We start from the raw sequence: 24,834 nt of genomic DNA, 5'->3' as shown, positions 1-24,834 counted from the left end.
TTTCTTTCTCCTGGATGCCTTCTTAGGGTGGCGTGGCGTGGGGAGATCAGATTCTTGAATGTCTGAATCTTAGTATCAGGAGATGGGTGCCAGATTAATGTTTTTGGGTTGCTTTTGGATTGATTTTAAAGAAAGAATGGCACGCTGTTCATTTGGACCAGTTTCCTCGTGCTCTGTCCACGGAGCTTAGAGAAGCTGGCTCTGAGTCCGGGAAGTCACTGTGTTCCTAGGTGGGCTTTAACCCTTCCCTACCTATTGCATAACTGCTTCTGTTATTGTGGGAAGGACCCGCGTGTGTCTACCACAAAAGTGGCTTCCAGCCCGAGAGTCTAACATTTTCAACTTACTCTCTTTGACTGAGGTTCTCAGACCCATACTTGCATAAGTCTCTTTGCCCGGGTTTTCTAGGCACCGGATGGAGGTTTAAAAATAGAACAGATATATGATTTTTTTTCAATATTCATTTTGCGTGAATGAAAATGCCCAATCCTTGCCATGCAAACAACTAAAACTTGCCTTTTATTTTGTCACCTGAGTCCAGGTCACACTCACTTGTCCATGTAAACTCTTGCAGGGTTTTTCACCATGAGTCGAAGAAGAATATCCTGTAAAGATCTGGGCCACGCTGACTGCCAGGGTTGGCTGTACAAGAAAAAGGAAAAGGGAACTTTCCTAAGCAACAAATGGAAAAAGTTCTGGGTGGTGCTGAAGGGGTCATCGCTGTATTGGTATAGCAATCAAATGGTAAGTGACCCCTCCTCCTCTTGCCCTAGCTTGCTTACCAAAGCGTGGCTTCCAGAGTGCTGGCCAAGCAATCCCCATGGGGAAGGGATTCTCTGCAAATTGGACAGAGCAAACCAGCAGATATGTTAGAGAACTCATTTCTGCCCCAGGAATCATGTAGGTTAGTGAGCTGTGATGTTCAGGAGAAGCCATCTGGCTTCATTATTCTGATTGGAGAGGAAGAAAGGAAGCCCTAAATATATCCTTGCTTATGGAAAGAGCCCCAGGGTTCCCCTGATTTTATAATTCTGTGAGATCCTAATAGTTCCAGGATCTGTCTGGATGTCATTTGCTGTGGGAAGTTTGCATTGCTAAGGTCTATTAAAAAGGGACTCAGCTTTGCCCTCTATTGAGGATATAAATCCATCAGTTCAGGGAAGTGATCTCCATCCTTTCTCCCACTACTTTCTTTTCTCCTGACCTTTGTGAGATGGGTTGGTTTGGGATGGCTAACCTGTATGCCAGCCTTGTATAGGGATTGGTGATGTTCTTCCATGGTGACACTGGTGTCCAAGCATTGTGAGGGCAACACTCACTGAGATAGTTGCTGAATTTATCCTTTGATGGGCATATGCTACTGGGGTGAGCTTCATGGTTTGGCTGTAGAAAAAAAGCTGGAAATGAAGTCATTGTATTGTCTTTTGTGTCTGGAGACATTCTGAGAGGGATGTTAGTGTGGTGGAATACTCTGTAGAGCTTTTCAGGTAGATCTGACACTGACTCTGGGAAGTGCAGATCTTGGGAGAACTGGGGTCCCTTTGTTATAGAAGAAAGGTCAATAGAGAAGCTCTGTTAAACCATTTAAGGGACCAGTGCTAAATGAAGCCAACCCAGGACTGGGTAGATTTCCAAACTAATATAACTTCCTTCTTAAGGGATATTAAGGTTATTATAAGTATTTCGTGTTTCCTGTTATTTTATTTTTAATTTTTGATTTACATTTATTTATTTTGTGTGTGTGTGTGTGTGTGTGTGTGTGTGTGTGTTTGGGTATATGTGTATCACCACTCATGTGTGGAAGTCACAGGACAACTTACAATAAGGAATTGTTTCTATAGTATGGGTCCCTGGGATCTAACTCAAGTGGTCAGCCTGGGCTCCAAGCATATTCACCTACTGAAATGTCTCTCCAGCTTCTACTTCCTATTATTCTAGACTATGGCATTTGGGTAGTTATCATGGAGTGATTGTCACCTGTATCCTCCTTAAGACACGCTGATCTAAGCTGCCCTATAAATAGCACTGGTAGAATTTCTTGATCCTGTGGGATAGATTGGGTGTTGGAACATGCTACATCTATGGGACATAACAGGGTTCAGAAGTAAGCAGGCAATGTAGCTTATCTCTCCCATCATTTGGCCAGATGGCACCATCCCTGTCTTAGAAGAATGTGAAGATGTCCTCTCTGGACCCACACAGTTATAACTTGACTCATTTGGTTTCTTCAGCTTCTATATGTCTTTGGAGAGTAGAACAGGTTACTTTCAGGTTTCAGACCTTCCTAATCTTAGACATCAGGAATCTCTCTTCTGTATGGAGCAGCCATGTTGGCTTACACTAGGGAGAGGGGAGAAGATGGAGTCTTAGACACCTGTGGGCTTCCCATCCCTGTGCACTTTAATTAGATGGAGAAAGTAAGCTTTGGGATGCTGTACTTTAGTCATGTACTTTAGTACCATTAAATTAGTAGCATTAGCTTGAGAATAAGCTTGCTGTTGGCTGGCTAGGGAGATAAAGGATTATAAATGATATACAGAAGAGTTTCCCATGGAGGACTTCTCATATTCTTTTGCTTTCTCTCTTTGCTACAGTCATTCCTGACATCTTAATTGTATGCTTGTTATGGGTAGACCTCAATGAAGATTTAATTAGCAGTCTGTTCCTTATTCTTAGGGGGCCACCCCTGTTCTTTGTGACTTTGACGATAGTATGATGGCCTATCCCATGGAACATCTACCATATGCCAAGGGGTGTTCTAGGTTTTTGCATGCAGGCTCTTATCTATTCTTCAAAACAGTCTTTATCTGGGTGTGTTGGCACAGGATTATAGTCTTAGCTACTCAAGAGGCTGAGGCAGGAGGATTGCAAGTACAAAGCCTGCACAGACCTCACTCTGGTCTACAGAGTGAGTTCAAAGATAGTCTTGCCAGTTTAGGGAATCGCTGTCTCAAAATGAAAAAGAACTATAAAGTGTCTGAGGATATACCTCAGTGGTAGAGTGCTTGCCTAGCATGCATGAGGTCCAGGGCACAGTCTCTGGAGGGAAACAGAGACAGAGATAGATAGAGATAGGTAGAAAAGAGACATAGAGACAAAAACAGAGCTAGACAGACAGATAGAGACAGAGATAGAGATAGCCAGAGACATAGACAGAGACAAAGAGAGAGATAGAGAAAGAGATAGAGACAGAGAGAGATAGAGACACAGAGGGAGGTAGAGACAGACAGAGATATAGACAGAAAGTCTCAGACCTCAGAGGCATACTTTAAAAGATGGTAAGATTGAGACCTGGTATAAACTGCCAAAGTCATACATGAAAGAAGTGAATAAAAACTGCTTCCTGCCCCTTTGATTCCTGATTATGATATGCCACACTGAATTTTTCTGGGGACCAGGATAAAAGTGATATCATCTTACCCTGTTTCCAAAGGGGGACCGAGAGATCATCTGTACAAGTGGCAATTCTACTTTGAATGTACCAGCTACCTGATCAGATCCCTTTGCTCACTCCTCTTGCTGTCATTATTGCCCAGGGACTTTGTCAACCTCCCCTCTCCACCTTTCTCTTCTTGGTACCCAGCAATCAGTGGGAGGCTTACCTTCTTCTGCTCACATTGCTCCTCCCAACACAACTACCCAGACTTCCTTAGGAAAGGTCATTAATCATCTTTTTTCACATAGCATTTTGTTGACTTGGAATGGGTCAGAGCATCTGTAACCACACCTCACTTCTTATGGCTCCACGCATAAGCTTAATAGCCACAAAAATCTCAGCTAGTGGGAAAACCTGGAATTAAACTCTACACTCTCACTTTCCCATGCCCTTAAGGTAAAGTTCAAACCCACTTTTGGGTATCATCTTAAGAGGTACCTTTTTCTTCCTTCTCCATACACCACATCCTAACCGAAGCCTAAGCTATGGACCCTTTTATTTCTACTGATGTGCTCTGGTTCTATGGACACCTTTGTCTGTATAGATTCCCTGCTCAGGAAGGCTCTGCTCCTGGCAGGCTTTCCTCCTGCCCAGCTTCAGCAAGCCTTCCCTCTTCATAAGAACCACACTTTAAGTTGATTGCACAACTTCTATGTCGACTTCCCACAGACCTACACTTAGCTATTCTGTCTTCTTCCATTTATATTGTTTTATAATATTTTGATTGTCACCCAGATCCTTCCTTTTGAATGTGTGTCAGATTCCTGTCTTTTGTAATTGATCATAAGAGCTACATAGCAAGATCGTGGATTTGTATCTTTAGTACCTTAGTGTCTGGCGTTGAATAAGTACTTGATTGAGATTTGTTGATTTCTCAAGTAAACAGGAATGGGGAGTCGTGGACACTTACTTTGTCTAAAGGATTCTGAGAGATGAGGTCTTGTTCAAGCATTTTTCTCGACAGGAAATAATTTCCCAGGAATGGCATTTCCATTTCTACTCTTAAAAAATGTGATTCAGTGGGGGGCTTGCTAGAAAGGAACCCCATGGAGCAATTGGTCCCACACAGCTCTTCCCATCCTTGATTAACACCTTCTCTTGAGCTTTCAGGAGTAGATGGTAGGGGTAGGGTGAGCATCTGGGTCCAAGGTCTAATGTGAACAAAGGTAAGATACTGTATATAAGCTGCACCAAGCTCCTATTGTAGAAATTCCCTCCAATTTCCATAACAACCATTTGCCATCAATTTTATTACTACCAAGTGAATTTACTGAAAGCCAAGAGCTAAAGGATCTGGCTCAGAGCTTCCTAGGAAGCAGAGCTGGGTTCAACTCTGAGATATTCTAACATCAGAGCTGAGCTCTTTTCTATAGGGTGTGTGATGGACAGATGACCTGGGCCTAATAAATATGGAAGTCAGACTGTTTACACTGTTCACAAATAGGTAGGGCCACTGGGAAGGAGGGGGTTAAAGAAGATTCTCAGGCTGGCAGAGAAACTGGCATGTGGAAACACGAGCTTAGCAGCAGTTAATTGGGAAGGAAGGCGTTGTTGGAAACCTGGTTAGGAGTTGGTCCGAAAATGCAAGCATTCAGACGTGGATTCTTGGACTTGGAGTGAGAGTCAGGAATCAGCACATTGATGGAGAGAGGCACCGTATGGCGAGTCCTTGGATATGAGACAAGGCAGTTGAGGCTAAAATAAGACTCATCTCCAAGTTTTAGTGCCTGGGAAATTAACATGAAAATTGAGAAGGAATTTGTGGGTAAAATGTAGAATTTTGTATCAGCTCATCCTCGGCTGCATAGTTGGTTTATTATTATTATTTTTGTACTGTCCATTACTTGTCAAACTACTAGAAACTTGAGGTTTTTTTTTTTTTTAATAAATTAACCAATATTGATATCATTTGGGCAGCAACAGTTCAGGAAAGCGATAGGGCTGCTGGGCAAACTACCTGGCCCTGCTTCATGGAAATTTCAGGTCCACCCGTGCTTTGTGCAGGACAGTGTCTTGCTTTACCCACCCTGGAGAGTTCTCAGTCCTGTGAGGCTCAGGCTCCCACCTGTCTGTACAAATGTGACTGTCTCTCCCTCATTGTCAGCATGGTTGAATGTCTGTGCACTGTGGTAACCGTGCCCTGTCTGTTGTCCTCACTAGCTGCATGAGAACAAAGCGCGGCTCTCAGAGGGGCTTAGATGTAGAAGGTGTTTTCTTGGAAGCAGTTTCCTGAGAGTCTTTTCTATTCAAGTTTGAATACTCTGGTAGAGTAGAATTGGCCCTTCCAAGAAAATCTTAACTTGAAAGCCTGAACTTCTCCATAAGAGAACTGTCTTGATTGATTGGCAAATATGGAGAGCTGCTCTTTCAGCTAAAGAAAAACAAAAAGTGGGTTGGTTTCATCCTCGAAAGAAGGCATCTTCCCTACCTTTGGTCCTATACCTTTCATGCATAATGTTCTCTTAGCATACATACATTTTTGGAAATATCTTAGTGAAATTGTCATGGGTTGAAAACTGTTCTTTTCATTGATATACTCTTTTCTTACGTGGCTTTTTAAAAAATAATTTTTATTTGTTATTTTGTGCATTTGAATGCTGGATATGTGTGTATGCATTTGTGTTTTTGTGTGTGTATGTGTATTTGTGTGTATGTGTGCATATGCATGTATGTATATGAGTATATATATGTGTGCATTGCATGTGTGCATGCATATGTGCATGTGCACGTGCAGGTGCGCTCACACATGTGTGTGTATGTGTGTGTGTGTGTGTGCATGCGTGTAAGCTGGCATGCATGCTAAAGAGAGCACGTAGGAGTCAGAAGAATTTCTGTGGAATTGGTTCTCTCCTTCTGCTTTTATATGGGCTCCATGGGCTGAATTAAAGTTGCCAGGAGTATGTGTCAAGCACCTTGTTTTTTTATTATTTTTCCTTTTTTTTTTTTTTTACTTTTACTGGCTGAACTATCATCTGCCCATTTACATAACTTAAATATATTTTTAAACTCTGAAAGTAAAAGATAAAAGAGTAGTAAATACCAATATTTTAGGGGAAACAATTTAATTTGAATGCATGTAACTTGTTAATGAGCTATATAAAATTTTCTCACACCTTCCCTGACAAAAAAAATCCTATTTCATTAGACTTATAGGTGTCTAATTTGCCTGAGCTCCATATTTATTGTCTGAGCTGAAATCCAGGATTTTGAAGCTTTTCTATACTGACATCAGTTAGTGACATGAAACTGGCAAATGTCATGCCAGTCTATAACTGCGTTAGAGCAGAGAAGATGCAGAGTTGGCACTCTACAGAGGCAATGCAGGACATGCTAGTGGCCAGGTGACCTCACAGTGATGCTTCATTTATTTAAAGTCAATCTATGGGTTTAAAAGAAGAATTATTTTTCCTAAAATCAAGCTACCAGGTGGAAAACACAAACACATGGTCGGTCACCTACTTAAAGAAGTGATATATATATAAAATATGCAATTCATTTATATTTATATGTGTATATATGCAGTATCCATATTTATAAATTGTTAATATACATTAATATATGTGTACAATTTGTCAGCAGGGAGATCATTAACATAATTTTCTGTGCATCCACTTCGTAGTAATAAACTGACCAAGATCACTGTCTTGAGATATGTATCTTCAGAGTATGTAACTCTGAGCTAACTTGAGAGCTTTGAATGTAGATCAAAAGCACCATAAATACACAAAAGGAACACATACAGATCACAGCAATTTTGTGCATGCTTTAAAATCTACCTGCTTAGGTATTGTAGTTATAGGGTACAGAACTTTGCTATGGACTTTTGGGTACTATAAATGGTTCCTCATGGTGGCTGTATCCTATCCTGCAAAGACGCCTACTGCTTCACGTGAAGCCATAGGACAGGCATGTAGAATGGAAGGGGTTGGGTGTTCTTTCACAGAGTGGTACTCTCTGCAGGACGAGGTCAGGTGACCTGGGGTCGGAGCAGAGATTCATGTGGTATAAGTTTGTTTCTTAGATGGCAGAAGTAGCCTGTGAGAGCTAAACTTGTGCTCTGATGTGAGGCCCCCTTAGAAGCCTCTACCTGAAGATACATCATCTCTCTCAAAGGAGCCCCTTTAAGAGACAGAGCCAGCTACTTCTACAAAGAGACTGGCTGATAAGCTCATTTGTCACTGAGCTCTGTGTTTAATCTCCTATACTATGTATTTCAAAAGGAAGCTATCCAAGGGAAAAAGAACTTAGAGACTGAGCATATTTAAGGGGTCAGAATTTAAGGTCAGAATTAAATATGTGAAACAGTAACTTCAGAAAGGATATAAGAAAATGGTGTGCTGAGGAAGATGGCCCCCAGGCTCTAAGGGGACAGGTCACACTGGATGTTGTACAACCCACTCTGGGAGTCCAGCTTCTTCCTCTGAGACACATAAGCACAGACAGAAGGCTGACACCTGGTAAAGAGATAGCGAGATGGTGCCAATTGTCAGCCCATTGCCCACTTTTAAGTCTCCCCACTTTTAACCTTATCCAACTTACTGTGGTGGCTACACTCATTCTCTACCAAAACTCATGACTTTAGAATACTGGCTGTAAAATTCAAGTTATTGTTTTAAAATATTGATGAAATATGTGTAGGTACGTGCGTGTGCGTGCGCGCGCGCACACACACACAAGTTACTGTCTTGAGCATTTTAAAGGGTGTATTTCAGTGGCATTGAATGTGTTCATATTTTTGTGTAGCTTGCCCCACCCTTCATCTCCCAAACTCTTTTCATCTTGCCAAACTGAAACTCTCAATCCATTAAATGACTCTTTGTATTCCTTCTCTGCTTATCCATTGCAACTACCAAAGAGTTTTTGTGTCTATGAGTTTGCCTATTGTATGTCTGCCCAGTAAGTACAGCCATATATTTTAATCTATCTATCTATCTATCTATCTATCTATCTATCTATCTATCTATCAATCGATCTATCTATCACCTATTTATTTTATGGCTGGCTTATTTCACAAAGCATAGCATCTTTAAGTTTCCTTCCTCCTTAAGGATATCCTTGTGTATCTGTATGTTGCATTTAGTTATCTCTTTGTGTCTATTGGTGAACACTCAGGCTACACTTATCTTTCATCTAGTGTCAAAATGCCCCTAATATAAGGTCCTGCAACTATGTCTTTGAGGCTCTGCTGTGAACTCTTCTGGGTATATATGCAGGATAATCAAACTTTTAGTTTTTTGCAGAAACAGATTTCTGTAGCACACCGCCCTTTTCCCTTTCTCCTGACAGAGCACAGAGGTTATAGCACCTCTAGAGCTTTCTCAGGATTTACTTATTTCTGGTAATTACCATTTTGATGAATACCAGGTGTTAAAGATCTCATTGTGGTCTTGGTTCTCATTTCCTTAAGGCCCAGTGATGATTAGCATCTCTCCCTTGCGTTTACTGGCCGTTTGTGTATTGTCTTATTTTTAAATGTTTATTCTATATATTTTTTTTTAGAAGCAGAGGTGCTGTTTCTGTTGCTTGGCCTTCAATAGTATCTTAATGATATTCATGAAACTCATGAAAACAGCTTAGTGAGATTGGAAGTCTCCTTGAAGATTTAATATACATTGTGTGATGGTAGATTATGTGTTATCTCATAACTGTGATATCTCAAGGATTACTATTCACTATTTTTTCTTATTTTTTATTGCTCCTAAATCTCTAATATTGATACTCATCACTTAAATCTTATTCTTTTTCAAAAATATTGAGTATTTTATTTATTTAGATTTCAAATGTTGTCCCCCTTCCTGCTCTCCTCTCTTCAAAGCCTCCATCCCCCTCCCTTTTGCCTCTAAGAGAGTATACCCCCACCTACCCACTCCCACCTCACTACTCAAGCCTCCCCTTACACTAGGGCCTCCCCTCTCATTGATGCTTGATAAGGCCATCCTTTGCTACATAAGTAGTGGGAGCCATGGGTCCCTCCATGTGTACTCTTTGATTGGTGGTTTAGTCCCTGGGAACTCTGGGTAGTCTGGTTAGTTGATATTGTTGTTCTTCCTATGGGGTTGCAAACCTCGTCAGCTCCTTCAGACCTTCTTCTATTGGGGTCCCTGGGCTCAGTTCAATGGTTGGCTGTGAGTGTCTGCATGTGTCTCAGTCAGGTGCTGGCAGAGCCTCTCAGAGGACAGCCCTACTGGTTTCCTGTCTGCAAGGACTTCTTGGCATCAGCAATAGTGTCAGGGTTTGGTGTCTGCAGGTAGGATGGATCCCAAGGTGGGGTGATCTCTGGATGACCTTTCCTTTAGTCTCTGCCCCATTTTTTGTCCCTGCATTTCCATGTATGTCCTTTTGGGTCTGGGTTACCTTTATATGAATCTTATATGATGTTCTTTTTTTTTTCTTTTGCTATAGCTTTTAATGAGAAGATGAATTTGCTTGAATTTTGTTTCTACTGTAATATTTTGGTTAATTATTTGAGAATGGCATATAAACAATATATTGATTATATTTGTTCCCCTTTCTTCTCCTTAATCCCCTCCCCTTCCAAACTTCATATCTCTCTCTCTCTCTCTCTCTCTCTCACACACACACACACACACACACACACACACACACACACACACACACACACACGTTTATGGATATTCTACCGAGTCCCATTTGTGTTAACTGTAGACTGTGTCTCACCTATCAGAGCCCACACTCTTAAAGACAGACTGCTTCCCCTAGTAGCCCTCAGGTGTAACTCCCCAGCTAGCAGTGAGGTCTTCTTAGCTCCTCTCCTACTCAAGCTGTAATGTTGACTGCATTGCTCTCCCACAGGCAGCTGTTTTGCTCTTGGGACTTCATCTGTGGATGGAACATTCAATTTACTAGTAGTTATCAAGAGACAGTATTTACTCTATGGTCATAAAAAAATCAATCAAATTTCTCAAAGCTCTCTTTTCATTTTTCTTGCTTTTCCTTCTTTTCATAGGGAAGAGACCATATCCTAGGGTGTTCCTCAGAAGGTGATAATGAAGAGGGATTATCTTTCATCCTATATGGATGAAAAGGATAGCCCCTCTGGGCTTCCAGGCTTCTAATAGAGTAGGTGAGGTGGCTGGCCATGGGTAGCTCATGAAAGGGCACAGGTGCTGAGATTCTTTTTTTTCTTTTTCATGCAGAGAACAACCACCGATCTTTCAAATTGTGACGGTTCTAGCTTAACCGCCTTTGGAATGATATTTCTGAAATGAGTTTTCATAAGAGAACTATACTTTCACTTGTCACATGATATCACTGGGAGAGAAGGAGTGGCCAGGGAATGATTTACAGACATGGGATAGGATGCCAGTTATCTCACGGTCCCCTCTCCGGTTGGACCTACTGTGGTAGGGAGGAGACCATATCCTAGGGTGTTCCTCAGAGGGTGATAATGAAGAGGGATTATAAGAATGATTGTGTTGTTGATGGTCACTATGAGTAGGAACTCGCTTATTTATTTATTTATTTATTTATTTATTTATTTATCCTGTGGGAAAAGACAGGTTGGCTTAGGTTTCTCAGAAGCAAACCCCGAGAAGATTTGGGTGCAAGTGGCCTTTGTGGGAAGTCATTCAGGAAATGCAGTTGTTTTGTGGTTTGTGTAGTGAACTGGATCTAGGATTTCCGGTGGATACTAAGAACCTTGAATTCTCAGGTTCACAACAGTGTAACATTTGCATGCAGTCTATACATACCCTTCTTTATTCCTTAAATCATTGCTACGTTACTTATAATACCCAATGCAATGTTAATATTAATCAAATTGTTATTTTGTGCTCATTTTGATATTGACACTTTGATGCATTTTTATTATTGGTGATTATTGGTTCAATCTGTGCACATAGCCCACACAAAGCCAGAGCTACAGCTCGCTTGGTGAGGGAATGAGACATGAAAGAAGGCAGAGAGTTGCCAAGGATGGCCGTGGGTAACCCAAGGTAACAGACCTGGGGAATTTAGTGCTTTTGAAAAATAAACAATCTAGAGTTTGCATGTCAAGTGTCAGGGGCTGGAGTATTTACGCATCAAGTCTCCTCAGACATGAGACAGGAGCCCATTCTAGGGGCCTTGCTTTGTGAATTCCTCTGCAAGTCAGAAGAGTGGAATTGGGGGCAATATCTTCCTAGCAGAGAAATGTAAGTGGGAAGTCTGGCCAGGGTTCCCTGGGTTGTCAGAACCGAAGGGTAGGCTTAGTCACATTGTGTGAGCACTGTCCACGCATTATCAGCCTAACCCAGAGCCCTTGATTCTCTCTGTTGCTGGGTCCTTAGCAGCCTGGAACCATTGGGGTTTTCCGGAACCACCTTGGCCCACATTTAGAATTAACAACCAGAAGTTTCTGTATTCTGTTAGAAATTGAGGCTTTTATTAATCAGCCAAAGACATTTACCAGTTGTTTTCTGTATAGAATATATATCTTTACGCATCTGTAAGAAGAAATTCTCTAGGTATCAAAATCTAATTATATTTATAGGATAATATCATATAAACCCGAATGCAATAATTTTTTTAATAAAATATACCTCAAATAAAGTACAAACAGATTAGCAAGCTTGCAACCGTAATTATGCTCTGAGTAATTTAATTTTTTTTCCCTCACAGCCACTAATCTGATGCAAAAATGACAAGGGAAAACTGGGACACAGTCACATCTGTTCCAGGGCTCACTGAGGAGTCTGAGTCAATAAGCTTATCACTGGCTTTCTCCTTCTGAGTGATTATTTTTCCTTTTATAATGTCTGAATGATAATGATCTCTTAACTTTCTAGGGCCTAAGCTATCTTATGGTATTGCATACATGCACATTGATTTTATTTAGCTTGGAGACACTGGTTATTCCTGCCTTTTTGCTGGGAAACATTTGCCTCAGGGAACTCATCCTCTGGCTAAGATCGGGTGGTAAATGTCTCGCAGACCAATGAACCCAGTTGGGGTTCTTTCTCCCGTGCCTCGCAGCGTGTTAACTGTGGGCTCTTCTGGTTCCTCATTTTAGCTCTCTTTGTAGGGTAGAAGATCCAGCTCATGTTAGAATTTCTAATTTCTGGGTTCAGTTCTGCGTTCTGAAATTGTATGAATCCTGTCCAATTTCCTCACGTTACAACCATGTCTGTTGGGTGTGGTGGGTTAGAGTCATCTGCTTCATGAGTTCTGATACGGAGAATAGAATTAATTTTATCCAAAAAGTAGAGGATGGTACCTTGCTTCTTACGCTTAGGGCTCAGTCAGTGTTAGCTCTGATCTGTCTCTCACAACCACATTCCTGAGATATTTCACACTGACTGTGAGACCCGCTTCTTACATCTAGAAGAACAGGAGGAAGAGGAGGAAGGGAGGGACAAAGGGGGAAGAGGTAGAAAGAAGGAAGAACAAGCCAGAGGCACCCCTTTTTTATATCCTGTAGTGTTTGTTGTCCCCTAGGGCTGGACGGGGTCCCTTTCTTCAGAATGATACCTGCAGAATGGAATGTGATTGCTGTGTTATCAGTATCCTGGAAGAGAGGAGAGGATGCGTTACTCATCAGAACAAGGGTCGATGTCACTGCAGGGAAAGAGGAAGGGAGGCTTAGAGTCTGAGCCATTTGCAGGTGTGGAGACTAAGTAAGTAATAGAAACATGGCAACAAGATCGCTGATAAAAAAAATGCTATCCATATCTCTACTTAGACTATATTTCACTAACCATGGACAAGTAAAATTCTGTGTTCCAGGTCTTCTCGGAGTCATGGCTATTAGGGATGCATATGATCTATCACCAGCTTTATTTTTTTTCCTTTTGCAAATTATTTTATGAATTCATTCATTTCATCAGACCACAGTTTCCTCTCCCTCCACTCTTTCCAGTCCTCCCCCTTTTTCCCTCCCCCAGATTCACTCCTCCTCCATTTCCCTTAAAAACAAAAAAAGAGAGCAGGCCTCCTAGGGTTATCAAATGAACATAGCCTAAGAAGTTATAATAAGATTAGGCACAAACCCTCATATCAAGGCTGGACAAGGCAACACAGTAGGCGGAAAAGGGTCTCAAGCTCAGGCAAAAGAGTCAGAGACACCCCCACTCCCACTGCTAGGAGTCCCACATGAATCAACCTACACAGCCATAGTGGATATGCAGAGGACCTAGTCCAGACCCACGCAGGGTCTGATCTCAAGTTTTTCTCATGTTCATTTATCTTCAATTTGATGAGTGTCTTCTTTGGTTGTTGGTTCTGATTACTTTTTAATAATATAAATCACTTACCCATTTTGAAAGTCAAAACCACATAATGAGGTATTCATCTCCATCACTATTCCATTCTCTTCCTCTCTTTGTTTCGGATTCATTTTCCCACTGCTTCCTTTTTCAAGTATAAGCAAGGCTGTGCAGTGTATACAGTTTACAAGTATAAGCAAGGCTGTGCAGTGTATACAATTTACAAGTATAAGCAAGGCTGTGCAGTGTATACAATTTACAAGTATAAGCAAGAGTCACATGCCAGTGTTTCCTTTTTATACAAATTCAAAACTCTGTATATCATACTCATGTCACTTTCTCCCTTACTGTCATATAAATTACTCTCAAGGTATTATGTATGTCAGTACTTATAGTTTTTGGCCCGTGAGTTCCACACTTACTTCGACTTTTCCCTGATGGTAAGCTCATGTGAAACTAGCACAAGGTAGGTTCAGCTACCACTAAACTAATAAAAGAGACAAGTTGTAGTCAAACACAGGAAAGGGGGAGATGCTTATTGTGGCTATATTGAGAAGAGGAAGAGATAAGGACCCAGTGCTTCAAATCCATCTTTGGAGTCCCAACTGAATATTTAGGTCAGGGGCCAGGGCATACACATAATGAAGCAGTCCTGAACAAGGCGTGGTCTGCTCATTACAAGGTGTGGTCTGTCTCATTACTGTCTCCTCTTTCTGGACTATAAGTGGTCCAGAAAGACCACTCTTTCTGAATGTGGTCCCAAGAAGTCCTTATGACTGTCATAGCTAGAGGGGATCAATGTAGTTCTCAGGACATGGTCAGTTCAGCTCTAAGGTACAGCCTTGCCATTACGGAGGATCTTCCTCATAGAAGGTGAAGGGAATGGGAAGCAGATCTTTCCTGCAAAGTCTACTGTTTCTAGAATATAGAGTGCCTAAATTTAGGTCAATTTTATCTCTATACCTTCAGCCTTGAGAGATAGATTAGGGAGACAGTCCTTAGTGATGGATATCCCAAACTGGAGAGGTAGCCAGGTGTCCTAAGATAAAGGTGACAGACAAAATGGAGGTAATGATGTCAGGCTTTTGGCACGTTTTGGTTATGGGCTCAAGTGAGGAGTCAATGCCTTTTAGAAAGGAGGCTTCCAGGTACCTATTTCATGTGTGCCCTTTATAGTCATGTGTGAATACAAATCATGCCATGTGTTATCACGTGAAGTCTCAGAGCTGTATGTAGGACAGAGCTCTAGTGGGGTTTCTGGTCAAAGGATACACTTTTGTAGCTCTGTACTTTGGTCTGTATTTAATTTCTACCTTTGTGTGAGAGTGATGCTCTGTAAAACTTGCTCATGCCAATTCACCTTGTCTTATCTTTCTTCAATCTCAGTTTATCTCTAGCTTATATTTTAGAAAAACAGGGTTTGGATTTTACTACTGGTCACAAGTCTGTGTGGGCTAGGACAATTCAGCACCGGTGTGAGTGCCAGAAAAACCCAGCCTCCATGTGCATACTAGGTAAATCTAGCCTCCATGTGTGTGCTAGAAGAATCCAGCCCCTTTGTTCTGCAGTAGCCTGGGAAAGGACAGCTGAGTTCATATCTTTGGCTTTGTGTGTGTGTGTGTGTGTGTGAGGGGGGGGGTGAGGAAGGGGCTGTACAGGCACAGCTGAAAGAACAGAAAAAAATTGGGGGGAACTGGAGAGTTTTGGAGTCTCTTTAGATTGTAATGGTCATTGGGCATGAACTCAGCTTTTGGTGAAAGACTGAGCTAGTCATGTTCAGTGTGGTCCTTGGGACCTTGGATTTCACCTTCTGAGTTTTATGGTAACCATGCAAGAGGGATTTTATTCACAAGATTTAGGCCTCAAACTTTTGTTCCATCTCATTTTTTTTCCAGCTTAATTGAGGGATATTTACTGCATCACAATACTTACCCCATTCAATTCTATTATAACAAGCTTATTGTAGGTCAGTTGTTTAGGACTAGTTTGTCCCCTTGTGCCCATTTACCATGAACCCCAATTTCAACCCTGTGCCTTTGCTTCTCCTTCTACCTCCATGGACTTCATAAAAATGGAGACACAGAGTGACATACTACCTCAGACAGTGTGATATTCTCAGGGCTCGTGTACAGCTTAGCATGAGACGTTTGTCCCTTTCTTTGTAATGTTGACAGAGGTTTGTCCCCTGATCACGATGAGAAAACCAGGCTGTTTAGTTACCTGCTGGCGGACACTTAGGTTGTTTCCTGGTTTGGGGTATTATGACTAATGTGTCTATAAATATTTGCATGTAACTCTTTTCATGGCACAAGTTTCATTTTGGGGTGGGGGTAGAGGCCCAGGAGTGGAATTGCTGGGCTGTGTAGTAATTCTGTGCTTGTGATTTTTTTTAGAAAATGTTGAAATATCTTCCAAAGCAGTTTCCACACCTCATTTCAACTTTTTCTTTATTGTCAAGGGGAAAAAAAAACCATGTTTTATTATTCGGTCATTCACAACATTTGTTTATCTTTTCGGCACACAATGGGCGCGCTTGCCTTGTAAAGAATATATAAACAAAACAGTTACTTCTTTTAAGAGGCTCCTGTGTGTAGGTGAATTAGCAAACAACCAGGTCACAACACTGTTAGAGGATTGTGTGAGAAGCCCACTACTGACTCTGAAGACAAACTGTCCAAGACTTATGGGAACAGGTTCTGCTCATTAGGAGTCTTGGACACTCACATAGGAGGGTGAGGTGGTAGGATTTAGTATCATCGAGTTGAAGCAGGCTTTCTGCCCTGCAGGAATTCCACAGCTCCAATATGGTGCTCACCTACACATCCACAAGATGATCTTGTGGTCACCATCCACGAGATGCTGCGCCATTTACATGGTTCATGTTGATCTTTTCTGTGAAGAGCTCTCAGCTTTGCTCACTAATACATCCTCACACATGGGGTATGGCAAGGAGGCCCCAAGACTTCTGCTGACTAAACGGGTGTATGGAAGCCTTCAGGGAAAGAGAAAAGAGAGGTTAAGGGAGGGATTAACAAAGACGAATGACATTGGAAGCAGGACCAGCATCTTTGCTCCTTTGTCCTTGATGTTTGAATTCCACCAGTTTTGACACAGGTAAGACTTTGTTTCTGTCTTGTTAGAGCAACTGCTCAGCAATACACTGCTGTGATGTGATGGGAAATGTCAGAGGTGCTGGGGAAAGTGGATGGGCTGATCTGTAGGAAGAAAGATAGGCGTGTGGTCACAGAACTCACGATTGGTGAGTTTGCACAGTGGCTCGAGGACAAGCCTTTTAAAAATCACATTAGGGTTCTGGAGAGATTAGCAGGTCCTGCTACACAACTGTCAGGGGACTTTTTCAAAAGTCAGGACTAGTTAAAGGGAATGATAACATTCGAGTCAGTTATTTTAGTTAATGGATCCGACAGGGACAGATCTGAAAGAGGAGGAGAAGGAGGAAGAGGAGGAGGGGGAAGAGAGGAGGAGGAGGGGGAAGGTGAGGAGGAGGAGGAGAAAGAGGAGAAGGGAAGAAGAGAAAAATATCATTCAAGAAAAGTTTCCCATTGTGATTGTTGCTTCTGAGGTTTTGTTTGTTTGGTTGGTTGGTTTTTGTTTTGTTTTATTTTTTCCGGGGTTAAATAAATAAATGACATAGCCATTGTGACTTTGAACATGACTGAGATGTCTTCAGAATAATGAAAAAACTGCTGCACACGAGTCCTGGAGGGCTCCTAGGGAATCTTCATGCAGTGGCTCCGCTCAAGTGTCCTTGGATCTCGATTTGAAAGAACCTCAGTCTTGAACCCACTGGAACAAAGTTACAGAGTTTATCTTTCATCAGTTTAAAAAAATGACATTGTTTATTGGGGGCATGTCATAGTGTCAGAGGTCAGAAGGTGACTTTTAGGAGTCTAATCTTTCCTTACACATTTTTGGTCATAGGGATAGAGTTCAGACCGTCACCCTTAGTGACAAGCACCAAATCTATTAATTTACTTCTAAATCGATACAAATATTAGTAGAAGTGTATTTATTTATCTATTTATTTATTGGGGGCTTATTTGTTTTAGCTATTTTGGGGGTTCTTTTTATACCTCTATCCCCTTCCAGCCCCCTTATTCTACCCTAATCCTTTCCCATCCCTCAACACTAGGCAGGAAGAGAAAGAAGATTAGAGGGGAAAAGGGGTGTATGTCTCTTTAAACTACTTCCTGCTGAGTAAAAGCATTGAGTTCCTTGGGGCATGTCCAGTCTTTGTCTAGTCAGGATATCTCCAACTTCTTCTTGTGTCTTTTCTCTCCACCACCACCATCACCACCACCACCACCACCACCACCACCACCACCACCACCACCACCACCAGCAGCAGCAGCAGCAGCAGCAGCAGCAGCAGCAGCAGCAGCAGCAGCAGCAGCAGCAGCAGCAGCAGCAGCAGCAGCAGAAATTAGCAGGAGGAATAGTCTTGCCGCCTTCTTCAGAGCTTTCTAGTTCCTCTCTGGGCTCTGGCATTTATTCTCTCTCAAGAGGTCTCAGAATTAAACTCTCTGCAGCTGGCAGAGTCACGTCCCTGCCACCGCATGCATGAGCCAAATAGTCTGCTGCCGTGGACAATCTGAAGCAGCAGCTCCATATCTCACACCTGAGATGAAAACAAAGCATGTTTACATAGCATAAGTGTTTTTTTGTTTTTTTGTTTTTTGTTTTTTTAAAGAAACCAAGTGTGTGCGTGTGTGTGTATGTGTGTGTGTGTGCCTGTGCTCTCGAGGGCATGTGCAGGTAAATGGAAGTTAAAAGGTTAATGTTGGGTGTGTCTCTCAATGGCTCTTCACCTTACCTTTTTCATATGGCTCTCTCACTAAACCAGAATAGATACACTGGTCTGTAAGGTTCAGGGATCCTTCAGCCTCCACTTCTCTAGTGTTTGGCTTATTGTGTGTCACTGTGGTCAGCTTTTTACATGGGTTTTGGGGGTTGAACCTAAATCCTTATGCTTATGTGGCAAGCACTTTTAACAACTGAGTGTCTTTCCATCCCCCGTGTGTTTCATTTTTGGTTGATTTACATATTATCGACATATAAAATGAGCTTATGGCATGTCAATTAAATTGTCTAGAGGCATACATCATGACCAAAATTGGGTGTTAGCTCTAATTTAGCCCTGTAAGAACATAGTTTTCTTTGTTTTAATTTTCCAGTTTGTTTTTGGTTGAGTAGAAGACAGGGACATTGGAGAAGATGGAATTGTGGGATTCTTTAGGGCTCAGTCATAACGGGCTCTCTGAGACACTCAGGCTTTGTTGAAGAGCAACTGGGAACCATGCAGGGTTTTAATTAGAGAAGTGACTTGAAGCATGCTCACAATGTGGAGATTTGCAGTGGCTGCTATTTGGATGCTATGTTGGATTGAAGGAGAGAATTAGAAAGAGGGGGTCTGTTTTTGGAGGCTTCTGCAGTAACTTAACAAAACGCTAACGGTGACAGACATGACATGGTAGGGATAGATGAATAAACCATCTGTGGAAGATGCAACCATAACACATGTTTGTATTTCCCTGCACTAATTTTGGGAAGGACTGTCTCAGTTTATCTTCTATAACAAAATCCTGGAGGCCTGGTAGCTCATAAAGAAAAGGGATGCTTATTTAGTTCCTCATTCTAAAGGCTGGTTCTGGGACCTGCCTAGCTTCCAGCAAGGACCACATACAGCTTGTAGGATGGAGAAGCAGAAGGCTTAGTGCTTGTATACAAAATGATCCCAGCGTGTGGGCCACCTTCTTTGACAACAACCTCTTCTCTCAGCAGGCAAACCAGTCTCCAGAAAATAAAAATTCACACTCATGAGAAAAATCTTAGTTCCCAAATGGCTTGGCATAGTCATTCATTTTTCATCATGTGTTTGTGGCATGTATGTTTCCATGTGTTTGCATGGAGACCAAAAGGAATGTCTTAACTGTCCTATACTAGGCCACTATAAATCTAAGCAAAGGCTCTAGATGGAACCTTAATTCAAGTTATAGATTTTGGATGCGAGTTGTGCCCAGATGATAATACGAATTCATGGGAGGGTCACAAGTTACCCATCCAGAGTTGCTGGAATGGAGAAGGTATAGTTGTTTATGGACTGAACTCCAAGGAACCCTGACACTTGAGAAATAGCAGAAGACCCTATGAAAGCTTCAGAAGAGGGCGTAACAAGGGGCAAGGTAAGCAGCAGTGTGTATCAGAGAAGCTAAGCCAGGAGGCACAGGAGAGGATTGGATGGTGTTGGCAGTCACTAGAATCCATCTCAGTTACAGTAGAGTCGGATGGGACTTGGCAAAGGCAGTGTGGAGGCTTCATAGAATCTATAACAACTCACATGGAGATATATATTAGGGGGAGGTGGCAATAAATGCTTAATATAAATTATTGGTTTTTTTTGCAAGATCAGTTATGGGAATTTCTATGAAAATATTTTGGCATCACACTGATGTTTTATGAATATGGCCATTTTACAGAAGATCAACCATGGAGTCAGTACTTGAGTGGACATTTAGTACATTTAATACTCTACAGCAACCTCTGTCTAGTTCTACAATATTTCCAAGACAAAACTCTACTCCTTTCAAGCAGTTATTCAGTTCTTCACTCCCCAGGGCCTGAATACGTAGCTTTGTTTTTGTTTTTGTTTTATTATGTATTTCTTATTCTGAATACTGTATATAAATGGAATCAAATAATATGTAACCTTTTGTGACTAAAATCTTTCACTTAACATACTATTTTTATGGCTTTTCCACCCAGCATATGTCAGTCTTTCACAGGGTTTGTGGCAATATGTACTATTTCTCTGTGTGGATTTATCTCAGTTTGTTATAGTCCATTGCCTATTGTGAGCGGTATTTTTGTGACTGTGCATACATACCTGAGCAACCTGAATTTGGTTGTTTTGGATATATTTCTAGCAATGAAATTGATGGGACCTGGGTTTCTCAAAATTACATTTATTCATATAATCACAGGAAATATTATATGTTATATAAAATATCAACTCATATATCGTACATTCCTTGAATACTTTGTTTTGTTTTTAATTGATGAGGCCATTATGTGGTGACTAAATGGCCTGTTAATAAATAATATATCTGTATATACACTTAGTGTATGGACATGTGTATAAATATTTTAAAGAGAGAAGTTCTAACTAATCCTGAGTTTTAATTTTAATAAGGGAGAATATGGAGATGCATACCAGGATAAATATAATCTTGTAGGAGATAGAGGCTAGGAATGGAGTTGACTATTTTGCAATTTAATTTTTCTGAAGAAAGGATAAACTGATTTCTCAGTGATTTGGAAGGAGACAAAAACAACAACAAAAAACCCCCAAACAAACAAACAAACAAAAAACTAAAGTCAACTAAAATCACCCTGGGACAAATTTAACACCTAGCTGATTTTAAAATTAATACTCTGTTTTTAAAAGTAAAGTTTTATTCATCTCCTAATATCTGCCACTTCAGTTACATTTTGTTTTTAAATTGTGTTTCTCTGCTCAGCGATGCTAGTGAGTATGAAAAGAGACCCATGCTCCACTTATGACAAATGACCCAACTTCTTTGCAGACCATCTCAACTTTATTCATATGTTATAAGTCAACTGGTTCATAGAGAGGTGGAGCCTTGGTTACACTCCCTGTGAAGAGTTCGTTTTCTAGGCTTGTCAAAGAGGTTCTTAACCTATGGGCTGCATCTCCTTTGTGGTCCAACGACCCTTTTATAGGGGTTACCTCAGACCATCAGAAAACATAGATATGTACATTATTATAGAATACGGATTCCTAACGGTAGCAAAATTACAGATATGAAGTAGCAATGAAAATAATTTTATGATTAGGAGTCACCACACTCTAAGGAACTGTATTAAAGGCTCACAGCATTAGGAAGGTTGAGAACCAGCGATTTAAAGCAACATGCCTCCTATGTCATCCAAAGTATCTTTCTTTCCTGAGGACTCTCTTCTATAAGAATCAACCCATGGCACTAGGGTTTCACAAGTTGTGGCTCTGATCAGACACCGCCTAAAGACTTGGGGAAGAAGATCGCTCCTGTTGAGTATCTGCTAAGTGTTTCATTTATCCTGGCTCATTAATGTCCTGACAGCTAGCGAGATGTGTATCTGTGGGTTTGCCAACTTCAAGGCCTGGGCTCTGTCCACCATCTCAAGACTGCTAACTAGGTTTCATCTCCTGTGCTTGTGGCTCACCACACTTGTGGGGGGAAAATGATGCTAAGTCTGCCTCTAGGCTCAGCAGGAAGCAGGACGTGGGTGGGTTAACTTTGTGGGTTTCATGAGGATAGAAGTGGGGCAGGGACAGGGACAGGGCCAGAGCCTGTTGTATATTGACCATCCCTAAGCTGTATCAAGTCATTTCTTATGAGAATATTCTGTTTATGTTTTTTAGAATGTTAATTTCTCCTATAAATGGCATACCAAAGTCCATGTCTACTTCGTGGACATTCTGTGGATTCTACTTTATTTCATTCATACCCTCTTTATTTGTTGTCAGTTCACCAGTGGCTAGGATCTCAGCATTTATTAATGTGTGTGCTATGTGTTTCAGGCAGAGAAAGCAGATGGATTTGTCAACCTGTCAGATTTCACAGTGGAAAGAGCCTCTGAATGCAAGAAAAAAAAGTGAGTTGTACTTCCCCTGCCCCTATAAGGCCCTGGTCCAGGATCTTAGCCATTTTCAAAGGTCACCTAGCAATGGGGAGATTTGTAAGTGGGTGCAGGTAGAACTCAAATGTCTGGGAATTTTGAACCTCATGAGTTGGAACTGTATACATATATGCTCACAGAAAGTAGACATAGAAATGTTTTACTTCTCATTTTCTGATATGAAAACCTGGGGGTGGGGTGGGTTTTAACTCCCCCACCCCAAAGGCCAGGGAATCAAGGTCAAGGTTTTGACCTTGTAAAGAACAAATAGCTAAGCAGACAGAAGTGCAGATCCTTGAGCAAGAGCAGATCATCTTGGCCCATGGCATTATGACTACCAAGCCTTACCATTCAGTGCCCTGATGCATTTAGTTTGGGACTGCACCCCAATGTAGATTAAGTGTGAGCAGAGATGGAAATCAAGGAACCTGCTTGTGCTTTTTGTTCTGCTCACAAGCACAGAGCCTACAGGATCTGGAACCAGCTCAGAGCTGCCTGGAGAGCCTCATATGCACTCTAATCCCATGGTCATTTCAAGAGAGCCTCCGAGTGTGACTTACTTTTGTGTCTTCTCTCATCTTTCTCTTCTTTCTTCACTATCTTCTCCCATATTATTGGAAAGGGACATTTCTTCATTGATCAGCAGTGAGTTGTTGTCTTGGGATCCAGTGTTAGCTTTTCTTCTTTGTTATATGGGTGTAACAGCTGTGTTTTGCTCTGCATTGGTTGAGTTGATGCTCTTGATTTTTTGATTGGCCACTAAGTATGCAATCCCCAAGACCCAAAACTCGGCCCTGCTCTCTGGACCTTCTGGTGTGATTGGTAAGTGGGAGCATTCTGTTTGCTGTCATGGGAGGATCATAAATTTCCTTTAACTAATATCTAGCTCACACTTTTCCTTTACCAATACAGAACCTATGGCTTCTGACGAGTCATGAGGGCATGGATGTTGCATACCTGACTGTTTTCCTATAAATAAAATGCCACTGTATATTTGTTTGAATGTAAATAATATCTTGCCTGAAAGAGTTGGCTTGAATAATGTGAGTGACAACTCAGGGACTCTTGAATTTAAGTGTCTCTGAACAGTTAAATAGCAGTTAAAAAAAAAGACACATACACACAGACACATACACAGACACACACAGACACACACACATACACACATACACACATGTATTACTTAAATGGAAACTCTTGAGTGGCTAAAATGCAGCCCTGACATGATAACTTGACTCTCACTTTACTAAGTGAAATCAGTACTATATAATAGGCATTTAATATAACAATTACTTTAAAAACACTAATACATGTGCTTTTCTTTTTTCTAGTGCATTTAAGGTCAATCACCCACAGATCAAAACCTTCTACTTTGCAGCAGAGAATTTGCAGGAAATGAATGTGTAAGTAGATGAAGTTAAGAGGGTGAACTCACTTTGGTCTGACATTAGAGTTTGAAGCCAATGCTCACATCAGTTACTGTCCTGTTTATTTTTTTGTTACTTCATCTTGTTCTGTTAGTTAATTCCTTTAGCAATTGTAAGACCATCTTGCTTGCTTCTCTAGCATTTGTAGTCCTTTGGGGGAAGTACGTTTATCCAAGTGGCTGTTTTAGGAAGTAGCTGTGAGATTCTTCCAGAGGAGCCAGGGCGAGGAGAGAGTAGGTGGAGGGAGACCTTAAGATAAACATTCACATCCCAAGGAGAAAGACCCCAAGGAGGCTTGGAAACAGTGTCATAGCCTTCTGATCCTCACCCAGTCTCTGCAGCCTGTAGCATGTGCTGTGTGATTACCTCAAAAGGCTCATGGACTTATTGCCTACTTCTTCATGTATCACCCTGAGCATCTACTTCTGGTACATCTGACTTTAAAACATACCCTCACTTTGTTTCCTGCATGCTCTGTTGAGTCAATACATCAGTTCCCACATCACTCCTAGTTTAGATGAAGATGCATTGTGTCAGCTGTCATTTGAATGAAGCTGTCTGTTAGGTGCTGCCTTCAGGCACCGAAGACATCCTACTAGCCTAAAAGGCCTGTTCTTGGCATCTTGAACTCCATCATATAATAATGTAAAGTCTGTGAAACATCTGTAGTGTACCCCCCAAAATGCTGAGCATTAATAGTCGATGCATTCCTCCATTCATAGAGTTTATACTGAGATTCTGCTATTTATTTGTACATGGTATGTTCCTTGCTCATCTTCCATACATAATCCCTCTTTGCCTTCTTGTTTTAGAAAGCTAAATAAAATAGGTGCTACCTTTCATGACACACCTCTCCCTGCCCCCTGCTTCAGGTCACCTCTCCTACAGCATTGCCTAGCTGTGGCTGAGGGGGTTTTTCATTCATAATAGCCACTTAGCTTACCTTCACCTCATCACTTCAGATGACGACAAAGAGGCTCACAGGAAGTTGGGAAACCATGGTTAGCTATCAGGGAAGGAATTGACAGCTGTGTCCTTCAAATATATCTTTGATAGACAAAGAGAGTGT

General features: G+C 41.4%; 1 protein-coding gene across 2 annotated transcripts in view; it reads left to right on the top strand.

Annotated features, from left to right (window-relative positions):
- The first annotated feature begins 129 nt into the window (after window positions 1–129).
- Window positions 130–24,834, top strand: part of Ipcef1 (interaction protein for cytohesin exchange factors 1) — a 74,253-nt gene continuing 49,548 nt past the window's right edge. Inside the window, exons 1-4 of one of the 2 annotated variants that reach the window (XM_031352760.1) lie at window positions 130–230; window positions 575–744; window positions 22,241–22,314; window positions 23,670–23,741. In XM_031352760.1, coding sequence (XP_031208620.1) covers window positions 586–744; window positions 22,241–22,314; window positions 23,670–23,741 — 305 coding nt within the window. In that variant the 5' untranslated portion in view covers window positions 130–230; window positions 575–585. Of the gene's footprint in view, window positions 231–513; window positions 745–22,240; window positions 22,315–23,669; window positions 23,742–24,834 lie in introns of those variants that run through there. The other variant, XM_031352761.1, reaches the window with a different exon arrangement.

This window comes from Mastomys coucha, unplaced genomic scaffold (genome assembly GCF_008632895.1).
Source record: "Mastomys coucha isolate ucsf_1 unplaced genomic scaffold, UCSF_Mcou_1 pScaffold5, whole genome shotgun sequence".
NCBI lineage: Eukaryota > Metazoa > Chordata > Mammalia > Rodentia > Muridae > Mastomys > Mastomys coucha.
This window is presented reverse-complemented; position numbering and strand designations above follow the sequence as displayed.